We start from the raw sequence: 15,128 nt of genomic DNA on the forward strand, positions 1-15,128 counted from the left end.
CTTCCGGGTACGCGTGGGTGGGGGGACACAGGGAAGGGGGCGATTCACAGACATAACATACATTACAAAGTTGTATAACTTTGTAATGTGTGTTATTCTGTGAATAATTTCTTAGCGCCGCACTACCCCTTTAAGGAGATACATAATACCATTCACATATCCATGTGTGCCTTCAAAACACAAGAGAAAGACCTTATTAACACATCCATTGTTCTGTCCGCACAGCAATCCGTGCCACAAAAATAAGGACCGGAATTTGCGGCATGGATCGCTATGTTAATGAAGTGCAGTGTAGTGCTTGTGAAGCACAGAACACTACAAATTCATATTTGTTGTGTGGTCTGTGGTTGTAGGCTGCACTTCAGAAGTGTGAATGTAGCCTAAGGCCTCATTCACACTACTTTATGCTTTTATTCCATAAGACCAAGAGTCAAAGAGGCCTTCTTGAGCTCCTGAAGTGCAACAAGCTGTACCACCTCCTTATTCCCACCCCATACCTGACCCTTCTTGGGACTGAGGGTGTTATTCCATGGGCCGATGGGGACCCGATAATAACTGTAAACAAGCGCCGATCTGCTAGATCGGCGCTCGTTTACTGGGCCTATTCCACGATCTTATTATCGTTTAACAAGAGTTGCATGGACATCATTACCAATGTCCTTGCAGCCCTTGCTTAAACTTTATACATTACCTATCCAGGCTGCAGGGCTCCTCTTGTGGTCTTCTTTTCCCCAGGTCCCGCGTGCTCCAGCTTCAGAGTGGCCTGTCTCAGCTGACAGGCCGCTTAGCCAATCACTGGATGCGGTGGTGCCGGCCTGAAGCTGGAGCGCGGGGAGAAGAAGACCGCAAGAGGAGCCCTGCAGCCTGGATACGTAATGTAAATCGTCAGTCGCCGGCTGTGCACCGCTATCACACGTAGCGGTGCGCGGTCGGAGCCTGACAATTATAGGTTCAAACCTATATCAACGATCAGCAGAAGATCGTTGTCAGAGCCATAATCCGATTCGCCCGATTATAACTCCGTGGAATAGGCCCCTGAGTCTCCAGGTGTCAATCAAGCAGGGAGGGGGAGACAGGAGGCATCCAGCTTGTAGCTATTCAGGAGCCTGGAAAAGCCTTTTTGACTCTTGCACTATAGAATAAAAGCATTTCTCTACATCTTGAAAGGACAGATGGATATATGAAAGGTACGATGTGTCTCCTAATATCTATATAACAGGGCTAGCAGTTTGGAATCTGAATTACAGCTGACAAAATCCTTTTAAAATATATTCTTACTGTTACGGCACAAAACCATTTTAAACCTAAAACCAGCTATAGCCCAGTGTATTTCCTCTCTATGGAAAATATCACTTGTCAGAAACCATGCATGAACATACTGTGTCCTAAATGCTCCTTGTTAGATACCTCATCAGATCTGTTCCTGCATATGAATTATGAAGCAAACTAGCAGATTGTACGTGCCTCCATTATCCTAGGACATATGGATTCTTAATAGACCATAATTTTTATATTATATACGGCCATATGAGAATGACATGAGTATGTAGTCCCAAAGTGAACAGTAACTAGACACATTTTTAGGTTTTCTGTTTTGTATTTCACTTATTTATCCCGCTCGCATCTTTTATTTATAGGACGTATATAAAACGTCTCTTTTTTTACAGCTGATTTACCATTTATACCCAAGAGTAATTCTGCCCCATCTGTTTTCCCTTCCCTAAGCTGTGTATGTGTAATTGAAACATGGGCTAAAATTGGAAAAAGTAGGCCAAGAATGCAGACATAAAATAATTTAAAATAATAATAGTTAAATGCATTTAAATCTTTTCAACCCAGTATGAATGAAATGGGACAGGTGCTGGATTATCAAACTGTACACAGTATATTATTTACATTTAGTATTTAGTTTTACAGTTTAAACTGTACAAAAATGTGGCGTAATATGCTGTAAAGCTTACCTCCAATCCCAGTCGCTACAGGTCTATAAAGAGTGTTTAGCTCCTGAGCCTGCTTCATAAACTTTGGAGGAGAACACTGACCTGGACACCCGTGCATCAATGACCTTTAGTTGAACAAAGCATCAAATGTACAGTGGAAAATATATACTGTACATGTGAGCATATTTCTTTATTTGCCTTTACATGCATACTGTATCTAAGAGACTGTCACAATAGAGGGAAACTAACAGCAGTTTAAAAGTCTAGAGACTTCTTAACTGCTTTAGTTTCCCTTTAAAAAGTTTCTTTCATGTTGTAACTGTACAGTTTGTGCATCTCTTTTTATAATTGTGCTGCTTTAGTATATTAGTAACAACCACTTTCACTTTGTGCCCAAAAAGGTAAGAGATGACCCCTTAACCCTTCCAAGCAAAAGTCAGTAAATTTACTGACCTGCTTCAGATGCTCACTGTTTAGACAAACAGTGACCGGAAGCTGCAACTAAACTTTCAGCTGATAGCTGACAGTTTAGTGTAACTGCCACTGGACCCCCAAAGGGGGTCCAGCATCGGCAATTGCTGGCTTTGGTGGATCAGTAACGGTAATTGGTTTTGTAAAAAACACATAGGATTACATTGGAATCTCTGGAAAGAAAATGCAAATTTTTACTTTTCACTCTTACTTTGCAGTTTTTCCTGTGAAATGCAGAAAGGGTTAAATAACTGAATGAATGTAAATTTAAATACTTGAAAGAGTGAAGATTTCAAAATGGGTTGAATTGTGGAGGGTTTTAGTATACAGGCCTCTAAAATATACTCCAAAACTGAACTGGTGCCTAAAGAATTTCTAAATTTGAAATTTTCATGAACAATTTGAAAATTGCTACTAAACATTTACGACCTCTAACATCCCAAATAAGTAAAAGCATGTTCACCAAATGCTTTTAAAATAAAGTAGACATGTTATAGATATGAATTAATAAATAATGAATGTAGTATTACTATTTTCCTTATTGGCAGAGACTTTCAAATGTAGAGAATGCGCTTTTTTCACATTTTTAACAACATTTTGTTAAATTCTAAAGCTATCAACTCAAATTTACCACTTACATAAAGTAGAATATGTAACAAAACAATCTTGGAATCAGAAGGATTGGTAAAAGTATTCCCAAGTTATTGATTAATAAAGTGACACAGGTCATATTCATAAAATTTGCCTTGGTCCTGAAAGGGTTAAAGGGGAACTATCAGCAGATTAGATGAATCTAACCTGCTGATAAGTACAGGTTATTGCACAGAAGACGCAGAGGAGGAAGGTATGTCTCTTACCTTCCTCCTCTGCGCCGTCCCGGTGCAGTTAGTCGGGTTCCCCACGGTCCGGTGAGACTGTTAGCAGCACTTGGTGGGGGGGGGGGGCATAGGAGCACTGCTTACCCCCATAGCGTCCGTCTTGCTCCATTCATTATAGTTAGAAAGGGGCGTGGCGTGGTGGCCGGGGGCAGATCAGCACTATGGGGGAGAGCAGTGTGTCTAATGGCCCTCCCAGTGCTCCTAACAGTCTCACTGGACCGCGGGGAACACAACTAACTGCACCAGAACGGCGCAGAGGAGGAAGGTAAGAGGCGTTCCTTACTCCTTGCCGTTTCCTGTGTATTAGGGACATATCAGCAGGTTAGATTCGATGAGCATACTCGTCTTGCTGGTACAGAAATATATACCAGCACATTGTATTGTAGTGGGAAAGTAAAATGTATTTTAAAAATGTATTAACTTGTACCTGTGAATTAGAAAACTTTTGACATGAGAAACATTGGGGAGACGACTGCGCCACCATGCGTTCCTCTTCCTGCTCTGTGTTTGTGTGAGCGAAGTGGCTTCTTATACTTACATTAAGGAGCTGTCTCAGTCACATAGCTCAGAGGGAGGAGAAGACGCATTGAATGTGGACTTCTCCTGGTTTGTTCTCCTTATTGATTGCGGTCTGAACACTGATCAAAACATCATTCTTTTTTTTTTTTATGATCATGCTTCAATGCGAAGGTACCACTTCAACTAACATATGACCTGATGGGTGCCCCCATGCAGATTCTGATAGTGCCCTCCACTTTTCAAAGCAGTTCCCAAGATCTGCTCCACTTTCTAAATGAAGTCATTTGGTGCACAAAAGGTGGGACCTGCACCCCTAGTCCTACTGCACAGGCTTATACCCCCCTCTAAGAACATTTGAACAGATGGTCCGGTGGATGTTTATGGAGAAGTGCTGGCTGCATCGACACCGATACTGGATTATAACGGTTGTGAGTTGTACACCAATAGACTTCATTTGCATACATAGAAAATGAAGGAGATCTCAGGGAGCGGGCAATGGGTTAAAAAGTCAAGGGCACCATCAGAATCTGTGCAGCACCGCTCATCAGGTCATATGAAATTTTTATTATGTTGGTTAAAGTTTTAGGGTATCACAACAGGTACACTTTTAGCCAGAGTGGAAGGAGGTAAAATGAAACAAATGTTCATGATCCCCCAGGACAAAATTGTCAGAGCTCTCAAGGGGTTAAGTAAAGGCAATCTCCAGGAAAATGTGCGCATTATCAGCAGTCAATGATTATGTAAAAGAAAATGAAATTGTAACAATCACATTAATCTTTAATCATCTACATTTGTTTTACAGATTAGAGACAAATAATAAAACATGCTCTTTTTTATCATCTCTAATCTTTCATTTTATTTTAGTATATTATTATGGGCATCTTGCCTGAGCAGTTTTAAGCAGAAGTTAGAAATATGTTTTATAGCAAGCCTCGGACATAGGCGACAATAGTCTGGAGCTGACCCTGTTCACTAGAATGGGAATGTGCAGATGTCATTCTACAGGGAGGGGGAGGCTGAGCTCTAAGCATCAGCTATTATGCATGGTGTCTTATCTTGTCACTACACCTGCTTGGCCACAGTTAACTAAGAAGAATTCCTAAAACAATTTTCTTGCCACATTCAGCTTACTCTGGGCTTTTAAGGTTTACATGTCATACCTAAGTAGCAATTTTTTTTGTTTTTTTTTTGTTTAGGCTCGTGACCGTGTAAAGAATGGGTTAGGCAAGTTACTGGAAACCAACCAACTTGTTGATAAAATGAAGATTGAGCTGTCTGCTTTAGAGCCAGTGCTGCAACAGAAGTCTATAGATGTGGATGCCTTAATGGAGAAATTGTCAGTAGATCAGGAAAATGCTGATCAAGTAAGTGTTTATCGCTAAAAAATCAATGTTCTACATGGAATCTGAATCTTTGGGTAAATGTCCCAGAATTTTAACATACTATTTTACCTGATATTTAAAACTGTTGAGGCAAAGCAAAGTTTGCTCCAAGGCTGGGGGCTGTATAAAAATAAAGATATGCTATACTTACCTCCAGTCCCACACAGCTGCCACACTGATGTTCCTTGTCCTCCTTTGTTCTCTGCTTCTTCTTGGTTGTGTGTCATCCCAACCCCACAGGAACTACCTGCTCAACCACTTATCAGTGTTCAACCACAGTCACTGTTTGGTTGCGGGTCAGGTCCTGTGGGGTTGCGACAGCACACAACTTAGGGTGGAGACCAGCATAGTACTGGGAGCAGCAACGTGGAATCTGCAGCGGACCAGAGAAGGTCAGTATAGCATGCCAGGCCTGGAGAAAAATTTGTTTTTGCCTGGACAACCACTTTAATGACTTATATAAATATATTTAATAAAGTTGAGTACTTTAGCAGTCAGACATTCTGTTTAGCTACCATTTCGGTTGGCTTGATGATCAAAATACATAAAAACCCTATCTAGTAATTTGTTACCAGGCCAATATTTTCCAGGCCCTCACAGCTCATCAGTCTGCAAGCTTCACAGCTGTGTCAGTACAGTACTGCAAAGATTTTAACTGATTCGGAGCTCCCAGCATCATAATGATATATGATGGCAGGAGGTCCCTGAATCCAGTACTTAGCATATCTTCTGTGTGCAGACCATATTCACAGGATGTGCCAATGCAGCCTTAGACTTTAAAGGGAACCCGTGACGGAGCGCTGGACTCTCCTGTCATTCTCTATGAGTGTTGGACTCATCTCTCAGAGCGTGCGCCGGGCTGCAGCGGCTGAGATCTCCGTCACCCGACCGGATCCAGAAGCGGGACCCGGCGGGATCAGGTGAGTATAGGGGGCTCTAACGGGGGTCGGGAGCCTGTCACCCCGGCACGGGGGGTGACAGGTTCCCTTTAATTTTATCTAACTAACCTAACACATTGTATCATTGTATGAAAGTCTATGTTAAATGCAACACAAATATTTACCTGCTTTAATATTGATATTAACATAATATATTTTTGCTTTGGAAGCTTTCACATTATATTATCTTCAGGAACAAGTGTAAATAGTTTTCCGTACATATGCTGCTCTGTTTTTAGATATATAGTTTCATCTATATTCAGGAAGGCTTGTTAGCTTTGTATTCTGCATGTGAAATAGCTTTGTATGCCCCTTCCTTCTATGCAGAAAACATTTTTTTTTTTACTGCAAAGACTTTATGTAATAGCAGCCGATGATATTAGCACAGAACAATTAAATGTATGAAGCCAAATATTTTATTTATTATTGTTAGAATTAGATTTACAGCTCTAGTCTACACAATTTAACCATGGTCCTTCTACCTTAACAGGTGCGGCGCATTGTGAAAGAGGATGAGGCCATTGCAAAAGTTAAAGCAGAGGAAACTCAGGCAATAGCCGATGATGCTCAGAGAGACCTTGATGAGGCAATGCCTGCTTTAGATGCTGCAAATAAAGCTTTGGACTCCTTAGATAAGGCAGACATATCTGAAATCCGAGTGTTCACAAACCCACCAGATATGGTCATGACAGTTATGGAAGCCATATGTATTCTCTTAAATTCAAAGTAAGGAATGCTCTGTTTTTCTTCCATTTAGTATGTAGGTTGGATCAAGGGTGTACCTACATCATCTGTATTAGTTGGGCTAGTAAAACTAAGTATTTATGTGGTATAAAAGAAAACAGTTTGGGGAATGCTGAGTGAATTGATTGAGTCCCTTATATGTGACTTCCGTTTGTTGGCTGTGGAAGAGCATGGCTGTAAAGGGATTCTCTTCTGCAGGAAGACGTGTACAACATGACATGGACAGCCTAGTGACATCACTGAAAACTGTGTAATGCTTAAACGAGAGGTCCAGCCAAGATAACAAATCAGCCACAGGTAGGGGGTGCAGGAACATATAGGAGCCCTACTTATCTGTCCCCGTGCCCCTGCAGCACTGCCATGCCGCTCACAGACCTCTGCCGGGCTCCTGGGTCTCCTGATCCTGCAGTGACTGGGGTGGGACACTGCCGCAGTCACTGACTGGCTGGTTCATGGAGCCTGTGACATGGTGCAACAGGGACACAAGGATGGGAAAGTAGAGTTTTATTATGTTCCTGCACCCCTGCTGCCTTTTTTTTATTTTGGCCAAATTTCCCCTTTAAAGTGGTATTCTCAGCTGCCAAACTTCATGCTCCCTGGCCTGCTCTCATTTCTTGCTTTGGGCAGAGGGCAGGCACCTCCACAGTAATTGGCTGTTCTAGGCCAGCAGCACTGTGCTCCTCTGCTCTACGCTCTCCTGTTCTATGTTGGGCTCTGCTATTCTAGACCCAGTCCTGACAGCTCCACTGAGCTAGGAGCTGTCAGTGTGAAGATGGATTACAGCAGATAAGGTAGCCGGGCAGAGGAGCTAGTACATACCTCTTAACTGACACATGCTCCAAGATCCACAACCAGGCCTACCTTCATAGCAGTGAGGGAGGACTTATCAGCCTGACCACCTCTAATAACAGAGGTGGAGCCTAGACAACCAGCTGTAGACATAACAGACAGCTCAGAGTAAAAAGGTAAATAGAACCAATTGCAAATATTCTCAAATTTGTATGACCTACTGTTTTAGATATAGTTGTTGTGATGTGAATACCCCTTTAATTTCCCCTGTGGTGGCACTGATTTCCTCTGTGGTGGTACTTTCTACCTGGTCTCCCTGGACATTACAGCTGTTTTCTCACACAGGGCCAATATAGTAGTCTACAAACACATTCGCATATCTACATTGTAATAATCATTATTACTCTTTAGATAATAGCTGACCCATCAAAAGATCATGGTAGTTTGTCTGTGTAAATGCCTGAAGTTTAAATAGTCAAGCACACTGTAAAATGTGAGCAATTGTATTGTTCTGGTGAATACAGCAGGGTATGGTTATTGGCGTATGTTAAGCGTTGTCTTCCTAATCTTTATGATGTTTAGGCCAGACTGGACCACTGCAAAACAACTGCTGGGAGATTCTAATTTCTTAAGAAGACTCATGGAATATGATAAGGAAAACATAAAGCCTCAAATTCTGCTGAAGCTTCAGAAGTATATATCGAATCCTAATTTTATACCAGAGAAGGTGGAAAAAGTGTCAAAGGCATGCAGGTCCATGTGTATGTGGGTTAGAGCCATGGATTTGTATTCAAGAGTGCTAAAAGAGGTTGAACCAAAGAAACAAAAACTGGCAGCTGCACAGGTACTGTCTCTAATTACTTTTCCTGTATGTCACCTTGTATTTGTGCATTCATTTTACAAGAATCATTTGGAAAAGATGGAACTAATACATTATGTATATGTGCATGTTATTTTCTTCATATAAAGGGGTTTGTTTAAAGCAGTATTCCGGCGAAAACATTCCTTTTTAAGTTCCATACGAGATTCTTTTTTTTTTGGACAAACAAAAAAATGGTGCATGAGCAAGTTTAATGTCCGGCCAAACAAACTGAATGCTGGCGGTTTTAATGAAAATGGAGCACAACTATGACAAATGGAGCACAATAAAAACTCATTGATCCACTTGGATCCGTTCCTTTGTCATCAAAACGGAAAGTAGAAACAGAATTGTGCCGGAGGGTAAAATGCTGGTGTGAACCTAGCCTTAAAACTGTTTTGTGATTACCAGTTTCTTATAAGGTTGCTTTTTATTTTTAAGACTGAACTTGATGCTACTATGGCCACTCTTCGAGAGAAGCAAAAAAAGTTGAAAGATGTAGAAGAACAAATTAAGCAGCTGCAGGATCAATATGATAAAAGCCTTGGAGAAAAGGAAACCCTTGGTAAGCAACACAATTTGCATTTTGCTTTCCAGCATTACTGTGCTGCTGTGGAAACACCATTAACAACGAATCACACTGACACATGGCACATTTACATTCTGTTAGTATACTAAACTAGCACTGTTTGGAAATGCCACTGTGCAGATATTCTAGAGAGCCACTCTGTGCTTCAAGGGTACATGCAGCAGATTTGTTACAAACATTTCTGTAGCTGAAGAATCCATTCTGTACATCTGCTTCAGGTTGTTTTTGCAGTATGTGCTTTGATTTTTAAGTAAATCCCATTGAGATATATAGAACAGTGTGCATGACCATTTTTTACACTACTGTATTTTGTATCTGTGTTTGTCAGTCAAACTTATAGGTGATGGCAAACTTTGATAAAAAGAAACATAACTCTTTCACGTTTTAGCAAAATACTGCTGTGTAGAAGGTGCTATAATATTACAGTGTTTGGTAATGTGAACCCCCAAAATTAGAACAGGAAAGGTAATCATTATAATGATTATGAGAGATGAGCAAATGAAGAGGATTGCTTTATTTGATTAGCAGGCCGCCTGCCTTACAACTCTGTTCCGCTCCCTGACACGCCTCCCCGGGTGCTGGGAAAATCTGGATCTAGTCCTGGGAAACTTCTGCCAGCTTCCCAGGACTGGATCCAGTTTTTCCCAACACCTGCAGTGGAACGGAACAGAGTTGAAAGGCAGCAGGCTGATAAGCCGCTTGCTGATCAAACAAAGCGATTTGCTTTGTTTAGTCAGGCAATTGGCTCATCTCATAATCTCTCTTCAGACTATTTACACTAAACAATTTTTGGCCTAAAGGCCCTTGTCCACGGAACTTTTTTGAACGATTATCGTTCATAAAATCGTTTAAACGACGGCTCGTTAACGATAACGTTGAGTCGTTCACTATCTTTTTTCAACATGTCGAAAAAAATCGTTGGTCTTTCAACAATAATTTGCTAATCTTTTCGTTGAATAAAAAATCTTTCAGTCGTTCTTGAAATGTCTACCTACATTTCCCCACGTTTTAAATGACCATGTAACGATGTAACGACCGCAAAAAAATCGTTACACTACAGATATCGTTCACGTTCCCACACGTATTATGTGTTATCGTTCGCTTAAAAAAATTGTTAAATGCTTGTTAACGAGCGGTCGTTTGAGCGAGTCTATGAACGATAATCGTTTCGTGAAATAGGGCTATTACTTGGACGTTCAGGTCGATAGTAGTTTAGTGTAATAGGACATTTTAAAAGGCGACCAATAACTGACATGCACAGTGTTGGCTGATTGTGGTCTTTCAACATGTTGAAACATTTCGATTTGTGCAGTGATGATCTGCTGCCTGTTTAATAGGAACAACAGCATAGACAGTAAGCGGGGAGGAGCAGGAGGGGCCAACCGAACAACCCTTGGATTATTTGGGTGGCCCATTCAAGTCAGTGGGGCTCTGCTCCTCCTATTACACAGGCTGCACAAATCAGAATCTTTCAGCATGATGAAAAACCAAAATCATCTGGCATTATGCATTGCATAGACGTGAACAAATCATTGTATGCAATGACAAATCATCGCATAGAAGTAAACAATTATCACTTTATAATATAATAATAATATAATAATATTTTTTTTTTGTGGATTTTCATTAATGTAGAATTCGGCTAATTTCACACTGCGTTATGCAGTGTCCGTAGGCATAAACACCTGAAGTCCCTAAAGTGTACATCCAACATTAGTGGCACTCTTCATACATAAGGCCCCATAGGAAAAAGACATATACCGCACAGTATATGTTCCTCTGTGGCATCCAGCTCAATAGAACAGTGCAAAGGCTGCATATGCCCTGAATGGAGGCCAAAATGTAATACGTTTGGCCTTGGCATATGAGGGTCCATGGATCCATTTAACGTATGTCTGCACCAATGCCAGCAATTATGTTTGGCGGATTCTCCCTAATGCAGTGTAACTTTAGCCTTACAATATGCGCTAGTACCAGTTATGGAATATGCAATCAAAAGCATGAATTGTGGTTATTTATTTTCTTTCCAGACTGCGGATGCTGCCTTCTTATGCCATCATTAGAAATATTATAATCATGATTTTGTTGTTGTTATTATTATTACTTTCTACATGCCTAAAGCTTATATTTTTTCTTCTAGCAAAAACTATGGCCCTTACACAAGCACGACTTAACCGGGCAGGAAAACTGACAGCAGCACTAGGTGATGAGCAGGTTCGGTGGAAAGAAAGCATTGAGAGTTTTGAAGAAGAGATCTCAAATGTTATAGGAAATGTCTTTATTGCTGCTGCATGTGTTGCTTATTTTGGTGCTTTTACTGCTGTCTACAGACAACTGGTACGTATAAGTTGCTGTAACATTTTCAGTACTATTAATCTGCGCAGTCAGTTCAAGAAGGTTAATATGCCATGTGAAACTAATATATCTTCTTTAGTTTTCCTTTTCAAATGATTTGGAAATGTTGAGTACAATAGAAATATAGTAGGCATATAGTTTTTGGTCTTAGAATACATGTATAACACCGCAGCTAATTTTTTTTAGCATTGTTGTCTTGCAGTGCTGAAGCCCTGACTTTAGGTCCAACTACTGACATAGTTTGCATAAGGTTTGCATGTTCTCTCTGAGTTTGCTTGGCTTTCCCAACCCCAATCTAAACCCCACCCCATTTCCTGCATTTTGTCTTGGTTTCTCTGCCGCTGGTAACTAGTCATTTCTTGTAAATTAAGTGATTAACAAGTTTTGTTAGAAATCACAAAGGCAGATGGAGGGAGGTTGTCATCTTTTAATTTTGAGCAATTAATTAAAATATGAAGAAATAAGAAAAGACAAAAAACAATTTCCCTTTTTTTGTAATTTTCCAATATACAATTATTATGGGAAATTCTTAGAGAGTGCTTTTTTCCCTGCACTTCCTACTGCATCAAGGCTTCACTTCCAGGTATCCAGTTTGTTCCAGGTATCTACTACTCTTTCAGTAAAATAATATTTTCTCACATTGCTTCTGATTTTTCCCCCAACTAACCTCTCAAGAACAAGAGGACACAGTGAGAGGTTAGTTGGGGGAAATATGAGAAGCAATGTGAGAAAATATTATTTTACTGAAAGAGTAGTAGATACCTGGAACAAACTTCCGGCAGAGGTGGTTGGTAAATCTACAATAACAGAATTTAAACACGCCTGGGATAAACATATATCTATCCTAAGATAATAAGAAAGAAAATACTAAAAGGGCAGACTAGATGGGCCCAGTGGTCTTTTTCTGCCGACAATCTTCTATGTTTCTATGTTTCTACTTCCTGGATAACATGGTGATGTCACGGCCCGACTCCCAGAGCTGTGCGGGCTGTGGCTGCTGGAGAGGATGATGGCAGGGGGACACTGAGGGACACAGGGCACTGGAGGGACACTGAGCATCCCCCTGCCATCATCCTCTCCAGCAGCCACAGCCCATACGGCTCTGGGAGTCGGGTTGTGACATCACCATGTTATCCAGGAAGTGATGCAGTAGAAAGTGCAGGGAAAAAAATCACTTAATGTGCATTTCCCGTAATAAGTGTATATTGGTGATTTGTATAACTTTTGGGGGGCAATACAATACTTTAATTCAAATTTTCGCCGGACTTCTCCTTTAAATTTCAAATCTGCATAACCAAGAAAATTAAAATGTGTCATGAAGGGAGGAGACAGGTCCCATCTAGAAGTGGTTAAATCTTTCTGGTTACTGTAGGCAGCTAAGTTGTTTTTTTAGTTGGATTTTATAATACAGGACTTATTGCATCCTAAACCCTGACCACAACTAAAGCCGCAGTCAGTGCATATCGTACCCCTTTTGCAGACGGGTATGTGGGACAGTCTTTCAAAAAGTTGGCAAGTATGATGTACATGATTGCACACTGTGGAGCAGGACCCCTTATAGATGCCCCCCGTCTGTGCAGTCCCCTTATAGATGCCCCCCCCTGTTTAGTTCACCTTATAGTTGGCCTCTCTGTAGTCCCCCTTATAGATGCCCCCCCTCTGTTTATTCTGTCATTACCACAGCTGATTCAGGAGAATGACAGGAGGTAGTGAGGGAGAGGGCCGGTGATACTGGGCCCCTAGAGGCGCTGTAGCTGTGGAGTATGACAGGTATGCAGTATTTCTATTTCTGTCTATGGACGGGTGGGGGGGGGCGGTCGGGATTGACTTATAATTCTTCTGTCAGGCAGTGTCCTAAGCGTTGCTTAACCTTACAATCAGTCCCTGTTGCAGGAAATTTTATTTGAAAGGTTTTCTATATATGTTATATTGTACTAATATCTTTATCTTCTTCAGGTCACTATCTGAATATTGATCCCTATAACATGTAGTAAATAGCAATTTTGTTGAAATGATTGAATATATTCCCTGCTACTTCAGTGAAAGTATAGAAAAGTGATACATTGACATTCTGCTCCCTCTAGTTACTGAGGCATGTAGTGAGCCAGAGATCCATCCTAGTCATGTTGAAATCTCCCTAGGCTAGGTTTGATGTTCTGCATTGTGGCTTCTACTCTTGGGCTGAGCTCATGAAGCGTTAAACATCACCACAGGAACTGAAAAAATATATCATTCCCAGAGTAACCACACTGTGACTTATTACTTCAATGATATTTTGGGGATTTATATTCCATATTTGTCATATTTCTGCCTGTTTGATAATTTATGTCACACTATCTATAAGACATGAGGAAAATCCCTGTAAATGAGGTGATTCTTAGGTGTACTGTTCCCAGGATTTATAGTCAAAATATATGCTGTATATATTCTCCTAAGAACAGCCATTAATAATGCTATCTGATCCAGTATTGCTCAGTGGACACTTAAGGCCACATTCACATGTCCGTAAATTTTGCGGACCTTACGGACAATGAAGGCCTGCAATGGAGAGGTTCCCTGCCTGGCATGATGTATCAATACCATGCCACGTGCAGGGAAAATGTTTGAATCTTCACTCCAGTTTAGTGACAAAGGCCGCAGAGATTCAAACAGCTTCCCCGCTGCCGGCATGATATTAATACAGTACATTATGCCAGGCTGTAACTAAATATGTACTAAATCTATTTATATATATATTTTATCAAGCTTACAGACTGTTGGATTAAAAAGTGCCAAGAACTTGAAATTCCTATAAGTCCAAATTTCAGCCTAATAAACATTTTGGGTGATGCCTATGAAATTCGCCAGTGGAATACAGATGGCCTACCTCGAGATCATGTCTCAACTGAAAATGGTATCCTGGTGACTCGTGGAAGGCGTTGGCCCCTAATGATCGACCCACAAGATCAGGTACGATTATCTCCATCATCCCTCTTGCAACAAACATGCATATTTTGCCAATATGAGCACAGATGGTTATGGGGACTTCAGAAAAAATGCTGTCATATCATAGTTATCTAATTTATATGACCAGCTTAAAGGGGTAGGTCACAAGTTTTTTTTTTCTTTCAAATCAACTGGTGCCAGAAAGTGCCAGACATTTGTAATTTACTTCTATTAAAAAATCTCAAGTCTTCCAATACATATCATCTGCTGTATGTCCTACAGGAAGTGGTGTATTCTTTCCAGTCTGGAGAGCAGGAAAGGTTTTTTATGGGATTTGCTTCTACTCTGGACAGTTCCTGTCGCGGACAGAGGTGGCAACAGAGAGCACTGTGTCAGACTGGAAAGAATACACCACTTCTTGAAGCTGATAAGTCCTAGTAGACTGGAGATTTTTAAATAGAAGTAAATTACAAATGTATGGCTTTTTTTCTGGCTCCAGTTGATTAAAAAAAAAAAAAAGGTAAACTACCCCTTTAAGATATATTGGAAATGGTGTCATGTGGTTTTTTAAGTTTTGGCATATCATTTAGTTTACATGCTTATACTTATCACAGATAGTATTTTTATTTTAAATATTGATCCAGTAACTTTGTAGCTCAATCAACCACAGGGCATCAAACAATGTTGCCGAAACAAACTGTATGACAGGTCTGCTCAATACTACTTGTAACACCGGATG

General features: G+C 40.6%; 1 protein-coding gene across 1 annotated transcript in view; it reads left to right on the top strand.

Moving 5' to 3' along the window:
• The window catches only part of DNAH6 (dynein axonemal heavy chain 6), a 181,683-nt gene that overhangs the window by 103,708 nt on the left and 62,847 nt on the right, over positions 1-15,128 (top strand). Inside the window, exons 50-55 of the mRNA XM_069978026.1 lie at positions 5,005-5,172; positions 6,619-6,854; positions 8,244-8,505; positions 8,962-9,085; positions 11,250-11,446; positions 14,210-14,413. Of these exons, the coding sequence (XP_069834127.1) occupies positions 5,005-5,172; positions 6,619-6,854; positions 8,244-8,505; positions 8,962-9,085; positions 11,250-11,446; positions 14,210-14,413 (1,191 nt within the window). The remainder of the gene's footprint in view (positions 1-5,004; positions 5,173-6,618; positions 6,855-8,243; positions 8,506-8,961; positions 9,086-11,249; positions 11,447-14,209; positions 14,414-15,128) is intronic.

Source organism: Dendropsophus ebraccatus, chromosome 7 (genome assembly GCF_027789765.1).
Source record: "Dendropsophus ebraccatus isolate aDenEbr1 chromosome 7, aDenEbr1.pat, whole genome shotgun sequence".
NCBI lineage: Eukaryota > Metazoa > Chordata > Amphibia > Anura > Hylidae > Dendropsophus > Dendropsophus ebraccatus.